At 64.8% G+C, this 23,770-nt stretch overlaps 2 protein-coding genes across 6 annotated transcripts in view; both read left to right on the top strand.

The window, feature by feature from the left end:
* Window positions 1–150: 150 nt before the first annotated feature.
* PTPN9 (protein tyrosine phosphatase non-receptor type 9) lies at window positions 151–19,293 on the top strand. Of its 4 annotated transcripts, XM_083849785.1 has the most exons (19): window positions 151–394; window positions 576–726; window positions 1,420–1,524; window positions 1,821–1,917; window positions 2,492–2,589; window positions 2,872–2,949; window positions 4,480–4,560; window positions 12,907–13,050; window positions 13,423–13,512; window positions 13,593–13,717; window positions 14,355–14,460; window positions 14,901–15,011; window positions 15,600–15,928; window positions 16,120–16,213; window positions 16,390–16,459; window positions 16,599–16,677; window positions 16,973–17,123; window positions 17,192–17,399; window positions 17,474–19,293. In XM_083849785.1, exons 1-19 carry the CDS (start codon window positions 255–257, stop codon window positions 17,674–17,676), a joined length of 2,460 nt encoding a protein of 819 aa, XP_083705911.1. In that variant the 5' UTR covers window positions 151–254; the 3' UTR covers window positions 17,677–19,293. The 4 variants fall into 4 exon arrangements, 2 of the variants coding, with proteins under 2 accessions (XP_083705911.1, XP_083705910.1); XR_014588533.1 differs by lacking the exons at window positions 151–394; window positions 576–726; window positions 1,420–1,524; ... (2 more) ...; window positions 2,872–2,949; window positions 4,480–4,560 and adding an exon at window positions 10,947–11,507 and having other exon boundaries at window positions 17,474–18,921; window positions 18,970–19,293; XR_014588534.1 differs by lacking the exons at window positions 151–394; window positions 576–726; window positions 1,420–1,524; ... (2 more) ...; window positions 2,872–2,949; window positions 4,480–4,560 and adding an exon at window positions 10,947–11,507 and having other exon boundaries at window positions 17,474–18,969; window positions 19,018–19,293.
* A 609-nt stretch (window positions 19,294–19,902) lies between these two features.
* Window positions 19,903–23,770, top strand: part of SIN3A (SIN3 transcription regulator family member A) — a 30,036-nt gene continuing 26,168 nt past the window's right edge. The window contains exon 1 of one of the 2 annotated variants that reach the window (XM_083850646.1): window positions 19,903–20,022. The gene's annotated coding sequence lies outside the window, so the exon portion shown is untranslated. Of the gene's footprint in view, window positions 20,023–20,673; window positions 20,848–23,770 lie in introns of those variants that run through there. The other variant, XM_083850647.1, reaches the window with a different exon arrangement.

Raw genomic sequence — 23,770 nt, 5'->3', positions numbered from 1 at the left:
AGGCAGCAGCCGCCCCGGGGGGGGGGGCACCGGGCCGTCCTCCCCCCTCCCTCCCTGCACCCGCCCCTCCCCGGTAATCCCCCCCCCGCCGCCGCATGGGACCCCCAAGTCCGCCCCCCCCCCCTTCCACCGCCCCCCCGCTCCGGGCGACCGGCGGGGGCGGAGTCCTCCAGGCGGGCAGGGGGCGCTGTGCAGGAGGCGGCGCCGCTCTAGCCCCGGCGTCTCGGTGGGCGGAAGTGCGCGCGGGCGTTGCTATGGAGGAGCTGAGCGCGGCCTTGCAGGCCTTGGCGGAGCCCGCGGCGCCGCACCCGCGGCTCGGCGCCTACAAGGGCCGCTCCGGGGGGGGGCTGGGGCAGGCCGAGCGCCGGCAGCGCCTCCTCCGCCTCCAGAGAGAGTGAGCACGGAGGGGGGGCCGCGGGGGGCGAGGGAGGGAGGCGGGGAGGGAGGGGGGCCCGCGGGCTGTGGGGCCGTGCTGGGGGTGGCGCCCCCCCTGGGGGGAGGGGGTGGCGGCTCTGGGGGGGGGGGGGGGTAGATGTGTCGCTCTGTTCCTTTATTTCTTCTTCTTCCCCCTCCAGGAGGCGGCTGGACTACGTGAACCATGCCAGGAGGCTGGCAGAGAACGACTGGGTTGGGGTGGACAGCGAGGAGGAGGATGATGAGGAGGAGGAGGATGAGGAGGAGGAGATGGAGGTGGAGAGGAAGCTGCCCAAGCGCTATGCCAACCAGGTGCGGGGCCGCCTGAGGCGGGCTCTGGGTGTTGGCACGGGGTGGGAGCTGTGGCTCGGCCCTCCTGCTGCTTACACGCGCAGAGGACAGGCTGAGCTGGGCTGCTTGCGTGCTCTGGGGGCTTTTAGCCCTGCTAAAGGCATTTAGACCCCGCTGCACAGCGCTCCATTAAAGATTTCTGCCTCTCATCACCCTTAGGGCGCCAGGAAGGAAGGGAAACCTTGGCAGAGGGGGCTCCTCAGCCTCAGTGCCACGTTTCCTCTAAAAGACACCCAGGCTTTGGGGCGGTGTCACCAAACATGCTGAGGGGCCTGGAGAGGTCAGCTCAGCTGTTCTCTTATCCCTAATATTACGCATCCTTAAGGTCTGCCAGCTATTGAAAAATAAATGAATGAAACGAAGGGCTGAAGTGAGGCTGGCACAGGGACCGGGATGCCCAGGTGAGGGCTGCGAGCCCCACGCTGTGCTCTGAAGCTTAATCAGGAGAAAGACTTAGGGAAAGAGCCTGCTGCACAGATTAGTCAGAGGGAGCTGGGTGCTGTAATTTGGCCTGGTGAGCAACACACGTTGTCTGTGAAGCGCCTGGAGGAGCTGTAGAACGGAGCCAAAACCTTCCTGCTTTGTCCTTGAGCCGTGTGTTTTCCATGACTGCAGGGGCATTGTTACCAGCTGCTTTTCCGTGTTTCCCCACAGCTGATGCTGTCCGAGTGGCTGATTGACGTCCCCGTGGACCTGGAGCAGGAGTGGCTTGCAGTGGTGTGTCCCGTCGGGAAGCGGGCGCTGGTCGTGGCCTCCCGGGTATGTGGCAGCGGCGGTGACACCACGCCATGCAGTAGCAGCGAGAGGTGTCCCGTCCTACGTCCCTCCTGTGCCAGCCAACCTAAGGCTGCCCCATGTGTCGAGCTCCCCAGGGCGTGAACCCCCTGAGAACTGCGGACATTTGGGCTCTGGGATCCGTGCTGAGCACCCAGGACCCCTTCTTGGGCAGGCGGGCTGGGGGTGACCTGTGTTCCAGCACCCTGGGGGTGTTCCAGCTGCGGCAGGAGGGTGCCGAGCCCAGCTGTGACGTTGTTTTGTGTCCCTTTTCCTCTCAGGGCTCCACAGCAGCTTACACCAAGAGCGGCTTCTGTGTCAACAGGTTCCCGTCCCTGCTCCCGGGGGGAAACCGGCACAATTCGACGAGTGAGAAAGGTAACGAGTGATCTGAGGAGGGTTTTGAGGCAGGTAGAGGACAGCCACCATCTTCTCCGTGCGTGTGCGCGTACCCACAGGCGTGGTGGCTCAGTGCTGCGCCCCGGGGCCCCCAGATTGCTCCCGTTTCTGGTGCCAGGGGTTAGTTAGCTTCAGGCTGTCCGTGTTCTTCTGGAGATACCTAGACGTGGATGGTCTCTGATGCCTTTATGCTAGATAAGACCATTTCTTTTAATTAGCCGTCTGGTTAATTGACGCTTAAACCTCAGTGCTTTCTTTGTGTTAAGCAGCAGAGCTGCTTACAGCCTGCCACCTTGTACCGTGGCTTGGCTTGGACTGGGGTGGGGTTAGCGATGGATAAAGCGCCTTTCCCTGAGAGATGCCTTCGCTTGCTGTGCCGCTGCGCGGTACCTTCGTCGCTCCTTTGAGCTAAAAGCTTTTTGTGGCCACGCGAACGAGAAGGGGTTCCCTCTGCACCTCCTGGTCTGCGCTGGGGCTTAGTGCAGGAGAGATCTGATCTGGCGCTTGCTCGGTGCCTTGGGCAGCACCTGGAGCTCCTTGTGTCTGTGCGCAGTGTACTGCATCTTGGACTGCATCTACAGCGAGGCGCAGCAGACGTACTACATCCTTGACGTGATGTGCTGGAGGGGACACCCTGTGTACGACTGCCAGGTACCGAATTTCTCACTTCTGCTCCCAATTCCCTGAGCTGGATTTCAGGCAGAGCTCACCGCACAGCGTGGAGTGTTGGAGCTAACCAGCAGCACCTCTACAGCTCGCGGGCTGGTGGCTGCGGGGATGATGGGGCAAATTTTGGGGGTGTTTTGAGGGAAGTGTGGAAGGTCAGGGTGCTCGTTATAAATCTGTGTGAATGCAGGCCCAGGGCTGTGAGAGCTGCGGCCCTGCAGGTGCAGATGTGTGGCGGACAGTAATTAAGGCCGTTTCTTTTCTCAGACTGACTTCAGATTCTTCTGGCTCTTCTCAAAGATCCAAGAGGAGGAAGGGCTGGGAGAGAAAAGCAGGATTAATCCGGTAAGTTCTTTTGTACTGGCAGGAGGAGGAGGCTGGGGGGTAAGCTCTCCTGTTCAGCAGGCTTCAGCACTTTTGTTTGCAGGCAAAAGCCTTTTTTTTTTTTCCCCTTCCAGATCAGGCTTCAAAGCGTACTTCTGACGAGATGGGCTGACATGTTCGGGATGTAAATAGAGCCACGGAGCGTTGTAAATGAGCGTGGGTTTTTCTTTCCAGCCAAAGTGCCGAGGGAGGTCAGGCTGCAGGGTATCGGCTAACTTCCACACCTTTTTCAGCTTTCGCTTGCAGTGGAATGGAAAACCAGTGTGGTTTCTAGAGGGATGGTGTCGGTCTGCAGCCAGGCTACAATTTTATTTAGAATTAGTATTCTCTGGTAGTCCGGGCTTACGAGGCAGGGATAAAGGATCACAAAGCTTTAGCAGGGGCTCAAGCCAGTCACTGAAGTTGTAGGGGTGGGCGTTGCGTTGCCACCTGGAGTCCCTGAAGACTTGTGTGTGTGCGGAGGCCAGCCCTGGCACCCACAGCGGCGTGGAAAGTGCTTTTTGGGGACAGACACAAGGGGATTTGGCAGCCTGGCTGGCAGAGTGCAGTTCACAAACGCTGGCAGAGCCGAGCAGAGCAGCCTCTGGGTGGAGCAGATCCCTCATTAATGGGGAGAAATGCTCCTGTGCCAGCTCGGAGGTATCCGCGTTCGGAGAACATCCTGTTCTGACTCCAACAAGAATATCCTGAAGACAGCTCCCTGACGAAGGGGGGGTCGTTTCGGCTTTCATTTCCTGGGTGGAAAGGTTCGCTTGGCTGAGCCAGCAGCCGGGCGCAGACATCTGTCTGCTTTGCATCCTGCCCAGAGGTCATCGCTTTCTATTCTGGTTAAGAGAGCATCTCAGGGTCAGCTCTCCTGAAAAGCCCTTCCTGCCGCCTCGGATGCTCGGCGAAAGGTGGCAGGGGCACGCGGGAGCCATGTGCTGAGCCTCTGCCGTCTGCCCCCCTAACAAAATGCCAGAGGGGGGTGTTTGGAGCAGGGATGGTAGATGCAAGGTACCTGAAATAGATCATTCTGGGCACGCCGGGGGTCGTGATGATCCCCGGGTTGCCTCGCAGAGGTCGCTTGCTGTTGCTGGAGCGAGGCTGGGAAAGCAGCAGGCCGTTCCCACCAGGCTGACTCGGGGAGGTTTTCCTGCGAGCGCTTCCTGTTCCTTCAGTGGGACGTGGCACCACTGAGCCACTTGGTCTTCTCGGTTTGGTCTCCAGGCCCTGGGAATTACTGCTCTGATTCACGTCAGACCTCTGCCTGTCCCAACGGAGGCTGGGGTCGGTCAGATTCTCTTTGGGACCCCGAGAGTCTGCGACAGGAAGGCCGGCAATTTCGTGATGCCTGAGACCTGTCTGGTTCCTTCATCCTGTCGCTCCTGTTAGATCTTGAACCAGGGGAAACGCTTCCTCCTCAGCCACCCCCATGCCAGTGCTCGATTCATTGAATCGTTTTAGGCTGTGCAGCTTGCTCTCCTCTAACCCTCTCTTTTACTCTTTCAGTACAAATTCGTGGGCCTGCAGAATTATCCCTGCACTGCGGAGAGCCTGTGTACGGTGCTGGCCACGGACTTCCCGTTCGAGGTGAGAACACGCAGGGGGACACCCTGGCTGCGTGCCTGCCAGAGCCCGGGGAGAGTGCATCCCGTCCTCCTGGGAGCTCTCCCCAGGCCTGCGGGAAGCCTGCTGAGCTGCCGTGCTGCCGACGTGCCTGGGGAAGGCTTTTTGTGTGGGTGGCTGTCACCAGGCACAGGCTGCGTCCAGCCGAGCTGGTTAGGGAGAGTTAAAGCGCAGTGTTCCCTGCGTTTGGACCGTCCTTACTGTCCCCGGGGAGGGTAGCGTTGATGGAGGTTGCCTCCAGAAGTAGCGTAACTCACGTTCACGTGGAAATATGACAGAGCTGAACTTCTCAGGGCCAGAGCAGGTTCCGTATGCTGCCCCAGGTGGGGCTGCAGGGGCACAGGCCCGAGGATCTGTGCAGTGCGCCGTGCTGCGTGACGGCAGCCCTCAGGAGGCCCACGAGGTAGGCAGGCTGGTGTCTTTCTCTGACATCTGCCGCAGACTCTGTGTTGCCTCAGCCGAGCTGCTTCCGTCTGTCCGTGTGCAGGACGCCCAGCTGTGCTGCCTCGTGGGGAGGCAGGAGCGGTGTGTTTGAGCTCACGGCAGCTTCCGTGGGCTTCGTGTTGAGCACCCGAGTCCTTCTGGGGGCAAATGGCTGGGACGTGTCCGCAGGGGTCTGTCTGTCCTGCTGCTGCCACCGGATCTGGCAGAGGGAGTAGCGTGAGATCTGCTTCTCGCTTCTGTCCAGAACCGGCAGGCTCCTGCCTTTGGCTCCCGCCGTTCCTGGCTGGCTCTCAGGGGCGGTCGTTCCCCTGTAAGAGCGGCTGGCAGTGCTCCTCGGCCCCTCTGCTGCCCCGTGAGGAAGGGCAGGGCAGGCACTGGCGTGCCGAGCGGCTCAGCTGCGTGGTGGCGAGTTGCAGTCCCCGGCGTAAATGTCTCAGAAGCTTTTGGTGGCTGACCTGGCACCAAAGCAGAGGAGGATGGGGGACGCAGTGGCCGTGACAAACGTCTGGGAGCCAGGAGCCCCTTCCAGTTGCTGCAGCAGCTCCTGCAGAGCGCCCAGCCTTGCTCCTAGGTCAGGAGCAGCCTCTACAGGGGTCGCTTGTCCTACGAAGCCAAAAGCCACACTGAGACTGCGTCTCTTGCACTCGTGCGGCCCAAGTTAGCGATTAACTTAAGTGCAGGTTTAAACTTTGGGGATGCTCGTTTGGCTGTGAGGGCTGACTTTGCCTTCTGCTCATTAAAGCCAGGACGGTCGTCAGAGGAAGTCAGAAACTGCCAGCGCCCGCTCTGAACACAGACAGGGGAGTGGGAGCTGAAGAAAACCTGAAGGAAAAACTTCTCAATGTGCTCAACTGACTGCCTCAGCAGAAATAGGCATTCCCCTTTCTCCTGCTGTCTTTGCAGAAGGCAAAAATGCAGCCTTGCTATAGACTGGGCAGTGTAATAGATACCTCCGTACGCCTGGGCCCAGCATCCTGTGATGAATCATGCTAAATAGGTTTGTGAAAGCAGGGGAGGCTTTTCGCTGCCTATTGGGCATGGAGTGGCCGTGGTTATTCAGCCTATTAACAGGATATTGTGTGTGTGGTGGCGACAGACGTGGACTAGGCTTTCAAATTTGGGTCCTCAGAGTTAATCTGTAACCTCAGAGTTAGGACCTGGCTCCTAGTTTGCTATTTTCAGAGCAGAAGTTTATTTTTTTTTTTCCATTGAATTCGGTGGACTTTGGATCAGTTGGCTGGCAATGAGTTCGGAGAGTTTTTTTGGAGGGGATTTCAGGAGCTACCCACGGATCTGAGTAAAACAGCATGCGAGTTTCTAGGAAGGCAGGGGGAGCCAAAGTCTCTCAGAAAACCCGATGTGGAGGAGGAGGCATACTATCGAGCACCTAAAATCTGGAAAGCATGGCTTTGACACATGAAATCCTTCCCGGCCAGTTTCTCAAAAGGTCCGGTCGTATGGAGGCACTCTCAGCCCTTATCTTGATGTGGCCGGTGTCAGAGTAGTGACTCAGGATAGGGACGCAGCCAACGAATAAACTGAAATGAATATGGGACTTACAGTAACTTAGCAGAAACCACGGGGAGGAGGAACGTGACCTAACCCTCTACCAGGCTCTGAATTCCTCAGTTTGGGGAAGCTCTGTGGAGCGGTCTGGAAGGCAGAAGCGTTTCCAGGCTCTGATGTCGCTAAAAGATTCCTGCGGGTGCTGGAGAGTCCCCGCTGCTCGCAGAGAGCCGTGCATCCGCTGGAATGCGCTGGGTGTGCGGGCCCAGGAGAGCGTGGCGGTGTGGTGCCGCACAATCTGGCTCCTCTGCTCGTGTCTTCCCAGGAAGCAGGGAGAGGGGGCAGAGAGAAGCTCTGCACTTAGATATCCAGGGGGTTACACAAGCTGTTTGCTGTTCTGCTTTCATGTTTTCCTAGCACGGGAATCCCCCCCGTTTTCTGGGATCATTTTGCAAGCTCTTAACAGTGACCAAAAATTACAGCCTTAGTGACGTGGTGAGCAACGCCCGCGCTGCTGGAAGCCGGCGCCCGGGAGCAGAGGTGGGCACGTGCCTGCGCTTCGCTTGGCCAGGCTCACGGGCACCGAACTCACCTCGACCTGCACGGTCCACCCGTGCCTGGGCTCGCTGCCGGTACGGGTGCCTCTTTGCTGGGGGCTGTGGGCTCCAGGAGGGGCCAGGGAGCATTTGGGGCCTGACAGAGCTTAAAGTGGTGGGCTCTTTTCCTCGCCCGCTCCTGCCCGCTCAGCCACACTTACTCGTAGGGAAATGGCCTCTAAGAGCTCACGAGGCCGAGCTAAAAGGAGCACCACCTCCCAGGCCAGCTGGTCTTGCAGCAGGATCGAACCTCGCAGAGCGCACCCCTGGGAAGCCCAGGGAAAGTGGGGTGAGGAGGCTTGGGCGTGGAGGGGGCGCGGGGAAAACGCCAGCCACGAGAGTTCGGGCCTCAGCCTGCAGAGTCCTGAGTGCCCTTAGCTGTCATTGATCGCTGGACAAGTTCTCTCTCGGGAAGCATTAAGAATTTATTTTGCGTAAGCAAGCTGGAAGAGCTGTAGCAGTGTAACTACGAAGCGGGGCTCCTTGGCGTCACGCGCTCCCGCTAATTACTCTCCCAATGTATTATTTAAAATAAGCCTAATCCAGTAAAATGGCCTTTTTGTGCGCTGCCTCATTCGGAAACTGGGTGGCTTTTCTGTGGAGTGGGATCATAGCAACGAGGGGAAAAGCACTGGTCCGTGCCGCCGCCGGCCTCACAGTGTTTGCCTTCGATGCCTGAAAGCCTTCCAGCGCGCGCTGGGCCTGCGCTGATCTTCCAGGGCAGGAGCTCTGCGGGTTTCCCCTTTCCCTTCCGCTATTTATTGAGGAAAAACGATCCAGCTGGTGGCTTTGGCCGGTGAGTGAGGAGCGGCGCCGCCGTCTGGCGCTCTCATTGACCTGTAAAAGCCTCCAGCTCGGGCTTCTCATCCGCTCTCTCTCCTTTCTGCAGGTCGACGGACTTCTCTTCTACCACAAGCAAACCCACTACACGCCCGGCAGCACGCCGCTGGTGGGCTGGCTCCGGCCTTACATGGTGCCCGAAATCCTGGGGCTCGCCGTGCCCGCCACGTCGCTCACAGCCAAGCCAGACTACGCTGGGCGTCAGCTCCAGCAGATCATCGAGAGCAAGAAGAGTAAAAAGCTGGCAGCGGGGCAGCCGAGGGCTGCTGGGGACGGGCAGTACGAGCTGGAACACTTGTCTACCCCCCAGCCAGCAGCCTCTCCGGAGGGCCGGGAGGAAGCAGTGAGCAGGATGGAGAATTAGGCTGCTGTGGCAGCCTGCTTGGGTGAGGAGGAAGGAAAAGGTTTCTCGCTGCCTTTGAGGGCAGCAAAGGTAATCGTTATAGGATGGCTTTCTGTAAAGGGCACGGAAGTGCTCTCAGAGCCACTTTTTGGCCTCGCAGAAGCGAGGGCCTGAGCAGGATCGTCCGGTTCTGCCCAGGCAGTCACGTGCTGTGAAATAAAATAACCTGTCCCAAGCTGCAGGGCTCCCAGCTCAGCCCCAGCCCCGGCTTCTGTCTGAGGCTCTGGCAAGCCTCCAGGCCAGGACCAGCGCTCGGAGCCGTGGGCTACGGATCCTGCCGCATGGCTCCCGCTCGTGGGGCACGGATCCTGCTGGCAGCCCTGCCTGCGGGGCGCAGGAAGTCACGGGGCGCTGCAGCCTTCTGCTCCAGCTGTTGGCCGAGGCCTTCTCAATGAAAGTTTTGTGGTCAGCCTGCTTCTAGTAACAGAAGTCTGCAGCGGGCTGCTGTGAGTCTGCAGGCAGGGCTTTCCATGCCCACGTGTTACTGAGAAACTCGCTCTCCTTGCATCACAGCTGGCCCTGCCTCTCAGCACAGCGCCGTGCTGCGTGAGCCCCAGCCTGTACTCCGGGCTTTTCTCGGCAGAGGGAGGAAGGAATGATTTCGCTCTCAAAGCTGATTGTGCCAAATAAAAGGCTTCTCAGAAGTACGAATTCTTCAGCGTCTCCCTGCTACCTCAGGGAGGAGACACGCTGTGCCTCCCAAAGGGGGATTAAAAAGCTGGTTGCAGCACTGAATGAATTAAAGGGTTTTAATTCTCGGCGCAGCGAGCTGCTCTGGCCCCTACCTGCCCAAGCCCCCTCTCCTGCGTGTCCCTGGGGCTGGTTCACCGTCACGCTCGCTGTCCCCAGGTTGTTTTTGAAGGGGAGATGAAAAAAGCCAGAGCAGGACCACTCTAAATGTGGAGGGGGAGAGGAAAATGGGCAAAACCCATGGGACTGGGGTATCCTCGTGCGAATGCCTCCGTGTGGCCCCCGAGGAGGGCCCGTGCCCAGGAGGAGATAGCGCCAGCAGGGATGCTGCACGCAGATAGCGGGGGCATTCGCCTTCTGCCCTCACCCCCCCATTTTTCCCAGAAAATGCTCATTTCTGTGCCAAGCACGTGGGCCGCTCGCGATCATCTGACCGTGCCGCCGCTATCGATTACAGCCGCAGGAGCTGTCAGCGCGGCGGGGGGAGAGGGCTGCCCTCTGCTCCCCCTCCACGGGAGGGGAGGAAACGGCCCCCTGGCTCTGGGACCCCTTTCTTGTCGCTCAGACGTGGCCACGGCCCTTTCTGAGCATCGGGTTGTATTTTTAGCCTGCAAAGCGACTGCTCCAGGGGGAAGAGGACAAGCGCCTGGGCCGCCTGGTCCCCAGAGCAGTGCGGAGAGAGGCCCTGGGAGCGGGCGAGCCTCGCCGGGAGGGCAGCGGGGTCTGGGTGCATCCACCCGGCTCTCCTCCCGAGCTGGGCACCAGGATGCTCGATCTGCGCGTCCCTCGGGGAGGAAGGAGCTGGAAGAGCCGCGGCTCGGGTTTCAGGCTGCGTGCTGTCCTTCAGCAAGCTCTCAAGGTCCTCCAGCGAAGGGAAAGGGAGGGGGCCGGAGACGAAACGCGGCTGAAAGGGGCTGCTGCCTCCAGCCGCCCGCTCTGATCGATGGCGGAGAGCTGGAGGGAAGCAGCCGGCGCTTTCCGCCCGCTCCAGCTGATGCCGCATAGTTTCCCTTTTAAAAGCATGAGCTGAGCCGGAGGGATAAATATTTGCCTTGCGATTCCCGCTGGAAACGAAAGCCTGTGTTTGGAGAGAGGGTGTTAAACGGAAGCGGCCGGGGCCAGCGCCGTTTGTCGCCGTGACTCTGCTGTTTGCTGGGTGCGAGCCCGCTCCCAGCTGTTCCCTGCCCCGCTCCCGACCGGAGCAGGAGGTGGCACCGGCGGTCACCGAGCCGGGGTCCAAATTTCGGGTTGGGGGGGGGCCGGGCTGAGCGAGCGGCTCGACCCGGAGCCTCCCGGGGCTCCGGGGGCTCCGGCTGCGGGCCCGGCTGCTTCCCTCTGCCCTTCCTTCCATTTTCTGCGAGCGAGGTGCAGGCTCCCGGGCTGCGGGCAGGGCGCCAGCGCCGCGCTCCGCCGCCCGACAAAATGTCCCCCTGGCCCGGCCGCCGGGGCCCGGAGCCTCGGGGGGGCAGCGGGACGGGGAGGGCGAGGAGGACGCCTCGGGGGGCAGAGGGGGAGGGCGGGGGGCGAAGGCAGGGCTGGAAAGCCGCCCGCCCGCGGGGAAGGCTCGGGGAGCCGCCGAGGGAGAGGAGGGCGCTGAGGGAGGCCCAGCGGAGGCTGCTCGGCCCTGCGGGGAGGCGAGGCGGGGCAAGGGCCCGGCCCCGGGGGGGGTCCCGCCGAGCTCCCAGGGGACGCGGGGGGGCTCCTGCTCCCCTCGCTCCCGCGGCCCCCCTCCGCCCGGGGGGGGGGGGCTTCCTGCCCGCCGCCGGCCCCGGCCTCCCCCCGGCCCCCCCCGGCCTCCCCCCGCCCTCCGCGGGGCCGGGGCCGGCGGGGAGGGGGCTGGGGCCGCTTCCTGCCGCCGCCCCCGCCGGGGCAGAGCGGGGCGGGGAGCGGAGCCCGGCCCAGCTTCCCCGGGGCGAGCGAAACTTCCCGGGGCTGGGGCGGATTTCTTCGTGGTTTTTTTTTTTTTTTTACCCTTTTTAAAGAAAATCTCTATTTTTATATTTGTATTTATTGCTCATCCCTTACTTTTTCATTCCTTATTTTTTGGTTTCTTATTTTTCCGTCTATTTTCACCTTTCATCTTCATTTTTCCTCTTTCTTTTTCGCTTCCGTTTTTCTTTCCCATTCCCTCCCCGTTTCCCCCCTTCTCCCCGTTCCCTTTTTTTCCCTTTTTCCCCCCCCCCGATTTTCTCTTTTCCCCCTCCTCTTCCCTCCCTGCCGTCCCCCGCGGCCACCCCGGGGCGGAGCCTCCCTCCCTCGCCGAGCGTGCGGCCTCGCCCGGAGGCCGGGAGGGGCCGGGGGGTGCCCGCAGCCCCGCCGGCTCCCCGGGGATGGGCTCCGGCGGCCGCCCCGCCGCTTAGCCCGGCTCTGCCCGGCTCGGCCCGGCCCGGCCGCGCAGCATGGCCGCGGAGCTGAGCGCCGAGGAGGAGCAGGTAGGTCCCCGCCGCGCTGCGCCCCCCCCTTTCTCCGTTTTCTCGGGGTCCCCCCGGCCGCAGGGCTGGCTTCCCGCGGGCTGCCGCCCCGCCCCGCTTCCCTACGCCCCCTGGACCCCCCCATCCGCACGCTGCCCCCCATCCGGACATCCCCCTGCCCCCCTTCTGCACGCCCCCAAATGCCCGGCCCCCTGCGCCCCAAATCTGCGCAGCCCCCCCATCCTCACACCCCTCGTGCCCCCCGTCTCTGTGCCTTCCATGCACCCGGCCCCATCCCCCCCCATCCCCTCAGCTCCCCAGCTGCATCCCCACATCCCCCAGGACCCCCAGCTGCACCCCCCCAGCCCCTTAACTCCCCAGCTTCACCCCCCCATCCCCTTAACTCCCCATCTGCATCCCCCACATCCCCCAGGACCCCAGTCTCTACCCCCCCATCCCCTCAGCTCCCCAGCTGCGTCCCCGCATCCCCCAGGACCCCCATCTGCATCCCCCCAGCCCCACGTCTCCCAGGACCCCCATCTCCACCCCCCCATCCCCACTTCCCCCCAGCCCCCCCATCTACGTCCCCCCGGCCCCCCATCCTGCATCCAGCCCCCCGCCTCCCCACACCCCCCTATCCCCCCCCACCCCAAAACCCTCCCCAAACCCTCCCCCCCCACCATTCCCCCCACCCCAAACCCCTTCCCAAGCCCAGCCCCGCCACCACCGGGGTGAGCTGGGGGGGCCGTGCCCCCGCTCCCCACGGACCCCCGGTGCCCCCCACGCTCCTCCGGCGCTTCCCACGCCCCGGGCCTCCCGTGACGTCCCGGCTTCCTCCGCCGGCCCTGCGTCACTGCGGGAGGATGTCGCCGCTCGCTCTCCCCGTGCCGTTCTCCATGGAGCCGCAGCGCTTCGCGTCCTCCCGCGGGCACCTTCCCGCTTTAAAGGCCGAGCCGTGCTGGTTTTGGGGACGTTTTGGGGACCTTCCCCGTCCTTTGTGTCCCCTCGGGGTGTACGCGCACGTGGGGTGAGGGGTGATGCCCCGGGGTGTTTGGGGCCGTGGTCGTGTCGCAGAGCAGCGTTTAGGGTTTTTTTCCATCAGACCTTTTCCTGCTTGATTTATCCCAAGGGGACGGGGAGCAGCAGCTTTCTGAGTGTATCGCGTTTTGGGGCGCAGCTGGTGCTGGCACATCGTAAATCAGCCCTTCATCCCAGTCTCGCTTGCTCCCCGCGTCGCAAAGCCCGGTGCTCTTTCAGCACAATGATTTGGGGTTTTCTCCCGGGATGCTCCGGGCAGGGGGACCAGCCCGTGTCCGGACCCGCTCGCGGCCACCTTCCCCCCGAGGGGCGCTCAGCACCTCGCCGCGGACCGGGACGTGGCCGGGCAGCCCTCCCTGCACGCCTCCCCTGTCTCCCGCAGGCCACCAAGCAGTTCCTGGAGGAGATCAACAAGTGGACGGGCCAGTACAATGTGTCCCCGCTCTCCTGGAACGTGGCCGTCAAGTTCCTCATGGCCCGCAAGTTCGACGTCCTGCGGGCCATCGAGCTCTTCCACTCCTACCGGGTATGCGCGGGGCCGGGGCCGCCCCTGCCAGCGGGTCCTGTGCCCCCCGCGACGCTGTTATCCGCCTGGAAAATCCTTCTGAGCCGTGCAAAGTCCCCGAGGGGATGTGTTTGGTGGTCCTGCGTCTCCTCCTGACATCGGGGGGTGGTGGGAGGGTGGGCAGCCCCCGCGTGGGCTCTGCAGGACGTCTCCGTGTGCACGCACGGGGACCGCAGGACGTCTCCGTGGGGACCTTTCCCGCCTCGTTTTTAGGGCACTGCTCCTCCCCGCATCGGGGTTTCCCTTAAAGACGTGCCCAGCTGCTTCCTGCTTTACCTTCACGGCCATTCCCTCGCTGATAAAAAATAAAATAAAATGAAATCTCCCCCGCAGGAGACGCGGCTGAAGGAGGGCATCGTGAAGCTGAAGCCCCACGAGGAGCCGCTACGCTCGGAGCTGCTCAGCGGCAAGTTCACCATCCTGGTGGGTGGGCGCTGCCTGGACCCCCCCCTGCCCCGAGCTGCCTGCCGGCACCCCCCGACCCCACTTTCTCTCCCCGGCAGAGCGTGCGGGACCCCTCGGGGGCTTCCATCGCCCTCTTCACCGCCAAGCTGCACCACCCCAGCAGGAGCGTGCAGCACGTGGTGCTCCAGGCGCTCTTCTACCTGCTGGACAGAGCGGTGGAGAGGTGAGCGGGGGGTGCCGGGGCTGCTGCATGCAGCGGGGAGGGTGGGCGAGGGGCGACGGCACCGGGCGGGCTCTGTTCCCCATGCACCAGCCTCACTTTTTGCTTTTTTTTGGGGGGGGGGGGGGGGGGGGATGCTGCTGCTCGGCTGGTTTCCATCAGCTTCTCCGCCTCGTCTTTTATAGCGGCTTAATGCGGTTAAAGCGCCTCCTCTGGGCTATAAAATACCCCCGGGTTTGCGCTGACAGCCTGTTTCGAGGTGTTTAAAAGCTGTCCTGGTGTGGCAAAGACCGGTGGAGTTCTCAAAGCCCGCTGTGTGTGTGTGTGTGTGTGTGTGCGCTGGGGATCTCCAGCCCTCGGAAAGCCCCGGCTCTGAGAGCCCCGTGCCGCTTCCCGGGGGAGCGCGGTGCTGCAGCCGAGGCGGCTGGCTCCGGGCTTCCCGTCCCCATCTCGAGGAGACGAGGGCTGGCTGCGTGGAATTCCCTTCCTCCTCCAGTCCGAGTCATCCCGATGGAGGTGGGGAAGCGGGAGCAGGCGTAAAGGGGGCTTTGGGCAGGCGGTGGCTGTGGGGGCATCATCCCGGAGCTGGTGAGCGGTGAGGGTGGCGTGGCTGATGCTGCTCTTTTCCCCCCCCGCCCAGTTTCGAGACGCAGAGGAACGGGCTGGTGTTCATCTACGACATGGCCGGCTCGCAGTACACCAACTTCGAGCTGGACCTCAGCAAGAAGATCCTCAACCTGCTCAAGGTAGCGGCTCCGCGTGGGACGCCGGGCGCTTTCCGTGCCAATTTCCCCACCCCACGCGGTCGCTGGCCCCGTCCCAGCCCCGCCTGCGCCCCCCGGGGGAATATTTGGGGTGCAGGCGGCCGGGGCTGGAGGGCAGGAGGGGATCAGCTGTCCCCACGCGCCGGATTCCTCGTGCAGCTGCTGGCAATGCTTGCGCGGAAACAGATGCAAATTATTTTTTTAATCGCACTGGCATTTCGTGCCTCCTCCCTTCCCCGGAAAAAAAGAAAAAAAAAAGGAGCCACCAGCAAGCAGCAGCGCCCAAATCCCTGCTGCAGGGGGCTGCGGGCTGCTTCGGGGGCCCGCTGGTTGTCCCCTCGGTGGGGACACGCCGCGGGTGGGGGCGTTTGGTGCCACGCCATGGACCCGACCCCGTCCCGGTGCGTTTTTACCGCCCGCAGGGAGCCTTCCCGGCGCGGCTGAAGAAGGTTTTCATCGTGGGAGCGCCCATGTGGTTCCGCGTGCCCTACTCCATCATCAGCCTGCTGCTCAAGGAGAAGCTGCGCGAGAGGGTGAGCGTGTCCTGGGGGCTCTGCAGCCCAGCCCCCCGCCTTCACGGGGGTCCCGTGCCCCGTCTGTGCCCCTTTTCCTCCCGTTTTCCTCCCATTTTCCTCCCGGAGGCTGCGCGCCCCGCGCGTTTCGAGGCTGTTCCCAAAGGGGATGGGGTTGTGTGGCCGCCGGCCCCGTCCTGCTGGGTGTGATTCGGGGACGTCCAGGCTCCTGCAGCCCGCTGCTGGCTTCTTAGCCCATTTCCTACCCCTGCTCCCCTCCCGAAATCACCTGCAGCTCCGGCCTCCGCAGCGATGCTGCCAGCAGCAGGTGGAGACAGAAATGCCGAAAGGGAGAGGAAATGTCTTCTGAGCCCGCGGGAGGAAAAGGGGAGCTTAAATTCCCTCTCCCGAAGCGTGCTCGTACCCCAAAACCCCCCGAGCATCGGCGCTGCCGCCGATCCCAGCCCCGCGCCCCCGCGGCTGGGCTTTCCCCCCCTGCTTTTGGGAGGAGCTGGGCTCAAAGATTGGGAACTGGGGGGGGGGGAAACCCCGCTGGCTCCGTGGCCGGGCTGTTTGCGAGGCCGCCGGCCAGCCCTGCCCGTCCCGCAGGTGCAGATGGTGAAGATGTCGGAGCTGAAGGAGCACCTGCCCCGCGAGTGCCTGCCTGAGACCCTGGGCGGCTGCCTCAAGCTGGACCCCCTGAGCTGGAACTGCCGGTTCCTGCCGCAGCAGAACGGCCACCCCGACCCCCTGGACGAGCTCATCCTGGTGCCGCTGGTGGCCCCCAAGGACAACGGCTCCGTGCACGTCCCCGGCCCCAGGTCGGTCACGCTGCCCGAGCTGCTGGAGCACGTCGGCCGCAAGCAGAAGCGCGGCATCTACGAGGAGTACGAGGAGATCCGGCGCAGGAGCCCCGTCGGGACCTTCTCCTGCTCCCTGTGAGTCGGGCGGGCAGGGCCGGGGTCCCCGGGGGGCTGCGGGGGCACGGCGGGGACGGGGACGCGCTGGGGACGCCGCTTCCCGAGGCTCCGGCCAGGCGATGGCAGCAGAGCCCTGGCTGCGGGTGCCGGGTGCCGGCGGGGCCGCTGCCGTTCCCTCGCTGCCCTCCGGGCTCTCCCGTGCCCCGCAGGGCGCCCTACAACCAGGAGAAGAACCGCTACGGGGACGTGCCCTGCCTGGACCAGACCCGCGTCAAGCTGGCCAAGCCCTACAGCCGCCCGGAGGTGAGCCAGCGTCAGGGTCCCGTCCCCGTCCCATCCCGCCGCTGCCTCCCCAGACACCCAGCGGCCCCGACCCCGTGCCCCTCTTCCCAAACCCGTGTCTCCCCCCTGCACCGGCGGGTGTTCTTATGGGGTTGGAGAGGCTTCGTCCGCCCCACCTTGGGTGTTTGTCCCCGCAGCTGACCGACTACATCAACGCCAGCTTCATGGACGGCTACAAGCAGCGCAACACCTACATCGGGACGCAGGGTGAGGGGGTGCCACGGGGTTACTTGGGGTCTGGGCGTCTCCACGGGCTCCGTCTTCCTCCGGTGGGCACCCACGGCCGTCCCTGGGGGTGTGGGGTTACCCGAGCCCCCCGTCCTGATGCGCGGGGCCGTCCCTGCAGGGCCCCTGGAGAACACCTACGGGGACTTCTGGCGCATGGTGTGGGAGCAGAACGTCCTGGTCATCGTGATGACGACCCGGTGAGTGGCACAGCCCCGGTTTTCCTGGCAAAACGAGCGGGTTTGGTGCGGGACCAGCTGCCGTCGCGCCTGGGGGGCAGCGCTGTGCACCCCAGGTGGAGGGGACACCCCCAAAATGTCACTGCCTGGGGAAGAGCCAGCGACATCCCGGTGTGCCTGCCCTTCCCCGGGCAGCCCTGGGTCTGGTTTTGGGGCCGTCCCCACCAGGGAGCACTGGGCACGGTCCTTTTGGCCCCCTGGGGGTCCCCAGAACAGGGCCGGGGGTCATCACCACTGTCACCTCTCCCCTCGCCAGGCTGGAGGAGGGCGGCAGGAGGAAGTGCGGCCAGTACTGGCCCCTGGAGAAGGACTCCCACATGTCCTTCGGGGCCCTGACCGTCACCAACCTGGGCGTGGAGAACCTCGGCCACTACAAGAAAACCATCCTGGAGATCCACAGCTCCGAGGTGCGTGCCCACCACCCGCCGAGACCCCCCCGGGAGGGGCCAGGCACTAACCCCCCGCTCGCCCCCAGGGCAAGGAGCGGCGGCTGCTCTCCCACTTCCAGTACCTGAGCTGGCCGGATTACGGCGTCCCCTCCTCGGCCGCCACCCTCATCGACTTTTTGGGGGCGGTGAAGCAGCAGCAGAGGGTGGCCGTGAGCGCCTTGGGGCCGCGCTTCAAGGGGCACCCCGGGGGCCCCCCGCTCGTGGTGCACTGCAGCGCCGGCATCGGCCGGACAGGTAAGGGGGCCGAGGGCAGGGGACACGGAGGCACGGCGTGGTGGCCGAGGAGGTGACACCGGTGCTGTCCCCAGGTACCTTCTGCGCGCTGGACATCTGCCTGTCCCAGCTGCAGGACGTGGGCACGCTGGACATCCAGCAGACGGTGCTGCGCATGCGGACGCAGCGAGCCTTCAGCATCCAGACGCCCGAGCAGTATTACTTCTGCTACACCGCCGTCCTGGAGCACGCCCGGCGCCAGGGGCTGCTGCCCGACAAGGGCTCGCCGGGACGCTGAGCCCCCCCCCCCCCGGGCAGCAGGACCCCCGCGGCCCCGCGCTCGGACTGTGCCTTACCGCCACCAAACCGGGGCGAGACGAGGTGGGAAGGGGTTTGGGGAGGTGCTTTTTTTCCTTTTTTTTTTTTTTTTTTTTTTTCATTTTTCGGTGGGACCACCAGATACGTATCGAGAGGGGCTCCGTGGGGAGGCCCTGGGGGGCTGTTTCCAGCGGGGGGGCTTAGGGAGCGGGGCCTCCTTCAGCCCCACCTGTCCGTGTGTCCGTCTGTCCGTGTGTGTACAATACACCCCCCTGCGCCCCGTCTCAGATGTTTCACAGATATCTACGTACGTGCACAGCCCCTCGGGGGTCCCGGTGCCCTCTCCCCGGAGCAGTGAGCCCCCCCGGCCCTGCTTTCCGCCTCCTGCCCCTCGTTGCCCCCTGGGGGGCTCAGCAGCATCCCCCTGTGCCTCCCCTCCTGCAGCCCCAGGACGCCACCGGAGCCCCCGGGGGGGATCCCACAGCCGTGCCCCATCCCTCGGGGCACAGACGCTAGGTACGAGGATTTGGGGACGTGGGGACAACCGGCTTGCCCGGTTGGGATGTCACTGGCACGGCCCAGCCCCGCGGTGACTCAGGGGAGGATCACCCCGGGAGGACGCTCAGCCCTCGGCGGGCACCCGTAACTTTATACTGTAATAAGCTCTCAGAATGTGTATATTCTTATTTTTTTATAATCTCGGGGGGAAGAGGAGGATTTTTTTTCCATTTTTTTTTTTTTTTTTTTTTTTTTGTATTTAACTTGATCCAAGCAGGAGCCAGAAGGATTTGTAAATGTTCCTATTTTGCTCTCATTCGGAGAAAGGTTTTTTTTGTCGTTATTTTGGGGGTTTTTGTTCTATTTTTTTTTTTGTTGGTTTGTTCTGATTTGTACCAACACCGAAATACACCACGAGCATCCCGTCCTCTCGGCTCTCTGGGTGGAGGTGCTGGGGGGCAGGAGAGGAGCGGGAGGGAGCTGAGGGCGCCTCGGGTGTGATGATGAGAGCGGAGCCTTCCTCCCCACCCCCATAACGGGGGTGCTGGTGCCTCGCAGGGCCCCATGCCCGGGGTGTGCCTCACGTGGGGTGCCCAGGTGAGCCAGACGGGGGGATCCTGGGTGGCTGTGGGGGATTGAAGGTGGCGATGCCCAGGGGGGTGAGGGTCCAGGAGCTAACGGGGCTGCGGGCAGCTCTCCTGGGCGTGGGGTAACAGCAGGAGGGACGGTAATGGGGTGTGCTCGGTCCTAGGTAATGGGGTGTGCTCAGTCCTAGGTAATGGGGTGTGCTCAGTCCTAGGTAATGGGGTGTGCTCGGTCCTAGGTAATGGGGTGTGCTCGGTCCTAGGCCGTGGGACGCGCTCGGTCCTATTACTGCCCCGTGCAACACTCGTGTGATGGTAGCAGAGGCTTAAGGAATGGAGCTGGGCACTTGCTCGTGTCATGTCTCTGGCAGTGCTTGGAGAATCTGGGGAGTTTTCCCATGGTTTTTGTCAAAACCACTGCCGCAAAGGGGCCCGGCGAGCCCTGGGGCCCAGGGGCCAGCACCGCCAGGCCGCGCGGTGCTGAGGGTGCTGAATAAAGAGGTGCTGCTGCTTCGCTCGGGCTTCGCTTGGAGTTTTTTAAACTTTTCCGACGGCTCCTCAGAGGGTTCCCTTCCCCAGTCTTTTATTTTGGGGTCAAAACCAGCCCCGGGGGGCTCTGGGCTCTGAGTTTGGGGCGGGTTAAGCCTTCGCCGGGCCGTGGCAGCACGAGACGGAGGGGCTGGAGCTGCGGGGGGTGCTCTGTGGGGCCGGGAGCACACGCTGAGGGTTTCCCCCGCTCCGCTGTGTGTCCCCGTCACGTTGTGCTGCAGAAATGCGGGTTTTGGCGAAGATTCACCGCGCCGCGGGGGCCTTTGGGGGCACGAGAGGGCAGGAAGGAGCTTGGCCCGAGCGCAGGGACCTCGTGGAGGGGGCGATGAGCGCGAGGGGGCTCCGCGCCCGCCCCCCCGCTGCCTTCAGCGGGCCGCCGCGGGGCCGGGAAGGGCAGCCCGTGAAACGCGCGGGTTGACCTGGCCGCCCTGCGGGCGCGGCGGGGGGGCGGAGCCGGGAGCGCGGAGGCCACGCCCCTCGGCGCAGGCCACGCCCACCCCCAGGCCACGCCCACCCCAGGCCACGCCCCCCTCCCGCCGGCCTCTCCCCGCGCCGCCGCTCGTCACGGCCGGGCCGCCCCCTGGTGGGCGGCCCCTCGGCGGGCGGCCCGTCCGTGACGAGCGGCGGCGCGGGGCCAATCAGCGCCGGAGGGAGCTCCCCCCGCCCATTGAGGACGCCTCGCCCGCGCGCCCCGCGTACGTAACAGCCGGCGGCCCGCGGGAGCGGCCGTTGGGCTGAGGGGAGGGGAGGGGGGGGGGGGCCGCCCGCCCCGCCAACGGCCGCTGCGCGCGCGCGAGCGGAGTGGGGGGGGGGGGGGGCGGGAGCGCGCGCCGCGCGCCGGCCACGCCCCCCCCGCGCTGCTATTGGCCGGCTGCTGCGCCCCCCCCCCCCTTCCTTCACGCGCGCGGCCCCGGTGGGGGGGGGGGGGGCAGCACGTGCGCGCGGCGGGCGGGAGCGCGCGCGCGGGGCGGCCGATGTAAACATTCCACAAAAGGGCTCCCCGGGGAGCGGGGGGCGGGGCCTGCGCGGGGAGCGGGGGGCGGGGCCTCGCGCCGTGACGCCCGCGCCGGGCTCCCGCGCCGATTGGTCGGCGCCTCCCGGGCTGGGCCAATGGGCGGGCAGCGGGGGCGGGAGGGGGCGTGGCGCGCGGCCTAGCCGGACATCTTCTCGCTCCCCCCCTCCCCCCCCTCCCCGCAGCCCCTTCCTGGCGGCCGCGCGGCCAATAGGGGCGGGCGGGGGGGCGGGCGGCGCGCGGCGATTGGCCGCCGCCTTGACGGGCGGCGCGCTCCGCCTATCGGCGGGCCGTTCCCCCCCCTCCCTCCCCTTAACCCCTCCTCCCCGCGCGCGGGGCGGGGGGGCGGGATTTCCCGGGGAACAGAGGAGCGGGCAGCGCTCCGCGGCCGCCAGGCGCTGCCTCCATCTTCCCCCCCCGGCCGCCGCAGCGCCGCGGGGGCCGCCCCCCGGCCGGCTCAGGGCCCCCCCCCGGCCGCCCCCCGCCCCCCGCCGGGCCCCGCTTTGAGGTGAGGCGGGGAGCGGAGGGGGGGCCGGGGGGGCCGGGGGGGGGGCCGGGCCCTGCGGGGATCCGTAGGGGGCGGGTTGCCCGGGGGGGGGGGGGGCGGTGAGGGGGGGGGCACGGCGGCGGGCGGCGGCGGGGGGGGCGTGCGGAGGCCGCTGGTGGGCCAGCCGGGAGGTGCCCGCCCCCCGCCGGGCCGCCCGCCCGAAACGCGGCCCCCCCCCCCCCCCCCCCCCCGCAGCCCTCCCCCCGCCCCCCCCCCCGCAAACAGCCGCCCCGGAACCCCCCCGGCACCCAGCCCCGCCCCGCCCCGCCCCCAGCCCCCCAGCCCCAACCCCCTCCCCAGCAGCCCCTCCCCCCGAGCCCCGCCCCCCGCCCCCGAGCCCCGCCCCCGCAGCCCCCCCGCACCCGAAAACCCTCCCCGCAAACCCCTCCCCCCGGCCCCGTCCCAACCCGAAACCCTCCCCCCAACCCCTCCTCCACCCCCCTCCGACCCCCCCCACCCCAAAGATCCCCTCCCTGAACCCCTTCCCTGCCCCCCATTCCCGTACGGCCCCCCAAACCCCCCTTCTCCAAACCCCTCTCCCGAACCCCCCCAACCTAACCCCCCTCCTACAACCCCCCTCCTACAGCCCCCCACCTCGAACCCTCCCCACCCCTTCCCCAAAACCCCTCACCCCAAGACCCTCCTCTGCCCCCCCACCCTAACGCCCCCCATAACCATCCCCCAAATCCCCCCCTACCCTCCTCACCCTTCCCGAGGCCCCCTTTCCTTAACCCCCCCACCCTAAACCCTCCCACCTCACCCCCCCAAATCCTTCCCCAACCCCCCCCACCCCGAGACCCCTCTCCTACACCCCCCACCATAACCCCCAAATCCCCCCCAAGACCCCCCTCCCTAAACCCCTCTCCTCCAACCCCTTCCACTCTCCTCCCGAAAATCCCCCTCCAACCCCCCACCCCGACACCCTTCTTCAACCCTTCACTCTAACCCCCCCCAAATCCTTCCCCACAACCCCCCTCCTAAACCCTCTCCACCAACCTGCCGCCCCTAAATCCACCCCTTCCCCTATACCCTCTCAACCTCTCCCCCCCTAAAGCCCCCCACTGTATTCCCCCCTAAATCCTTCCCAACCACAAACCCCACCCCAACCCCCCCAGGATCCTCCCCCTCCCCTTACGGGTCCCCCCCACATCCCCCGATCCCCCAGCCCCACACCGGGACCCCGCTGCCCCATTCGGTCCCCATTCCTGCAGCTCTTTGTAGGAATCCCCAAAACCCTGCTCTTAATACCAGTTTTTTAACGTTTTTAGTAGCCAGCCGGCATTCCTTCTTACGGGGCATCGCTGCGTGGCGTTATCCCAAAGCTTGCCGGGCTCGTGCTGTGGTTTTGACCCCGCTTTCTCGTTTTTTGGGGTCTCCCAAGGCCGTGGGGTTGGTAGAGGTCTAAAAAGGGGCTGCTGAGCCCAGGGGGGGCTTTTGGGGCCCGGGTTCGCAATGGGGTTTTGTAGGTTGGGAAAATAACGCGTAGTGGGTGTAATTGTGGAAAAGGGACGTCCCTCGTCCTTCCCCAAAGAAAAGCGGACGTTTGGGCCACTAAAACGACCCCAAACTGCCCGGTAAGCGACGATTTTGAGCAGGGAGGGATCAGGACCCGCTGTGCCGGGCTGCCGGCCCTGCCTGGGCAGTTTTTAACCCCGTTTCAGGAGTTTTAAAGCGCCGTGCCGTTAGATCGATGCCTTCAAAGCCACCTGGAAAATTCCCTCGTCCCATAAAGGCTGCTGGGGACGGGAGCCCGAGCTGTGGGCTCTCCTCCTCCCCGCGGGGCTGCGGTCGCCCACCCCAAAATCCTCTCCCTGTGCCCCCCGCCCTGCAAAGGTGCGGCTCCGCTGGGCGCCGCGCGCTTGGCTTGGGGTAAAAAAACCCAGGGGAAGGTTAAATAGGAGGTGTGCTTGGAACTGGAGCCCCGCGTCCCTGGGATGGGCGTCGGGAAGGTTTTAGGGTGTTCAGGCCGGGACAGCAGGCGTGGTCCTGTCCCCTGCGGCTGCCCTGTGGCCGGGGGCAGGGGGTGCGTGCCTTATTCCAGCTCCTTTGGGGTTTCGTCCCCACGAAACATCCAGGTACAACTGTCCTGGGGAAACGGGTGCGGGAGATGGGGCAAAACGCTCCTGAACGCGTAGGTTTTGTGCTCGGCGCGGAGCCTCGTGGCTGTGCCCGGAGCTCCTGGCGACGTGTCGCAGCCCCGTTCTGCCCCGGACACCTCCCTCCCGTTGCGCACCCGCTCCGCGGGGCTGCGCCCATTTCGCAGGCGAGGAGGCTGAGGCCCGAGAGCGAGCGGCGGGGCCCCGTGCGAGTGCCTCAGGTGGTGCCGAGCACCTCGTCCTGAGCCCTAAACGTGCTGCTTCCCAGCCTCGGCTCCTTCCCCTCTCCGCAGGGAGCTGGGGAAGGAGGGGACGCGGTCACCCCGGGGACTTCCTGAAGGGTCTGTGGGGCCGTCGCTCAGCTCCCCGGGGTGCCTCGCGCTGCTGCTTTGGGCGTAGGAGAGCGCCGAAAGTTGCCCGCTTGCTTTCAGCCTTGGGCAGTCCCCGCTGCCTTTCTGCTCCTTTTTTCCCAAACGAAGATTTTACAGATGATGCAATTCGGGTCGGGGCTTTCTAAAGCTTGGAGCCAAAGTCCGCGGGGGGCCGGATGCCCGCCGAGGCGCGCGGTGCGCTCCCGCGGAGACGGCGTGAAGTAACGCGGTGCTCTGTAGCCTCACGTCTGCCTCCTTGCACGTCCTGAAGAGCTCTGCAGTTGTCTATTTATCCTCACGATACCCTTCTGCATCCGCTGGGCCGCGGCTGGGTCAGTGACAGTCAGTGTTTCTCTCTCTCTCAGCTGCGGAGCGCGCTGTAGAAGGGGTAGGACTGGCCGCAGCACACATCTGGCC

Source organism: Anser anser, assembly GCF_964211835.1.
Source record: "Anser anser genome assembly, chromosome: 10".
NCBI classification, from domain to species: domain Eukaryota; kingdom Metazoa; phylum Chordata; class Aves; order Anseriformes; family Anatidae; genus Anser; species Anser anser.
This window is presented reverse-complemented; position numbering and strand designations above follow the sequence as displayed.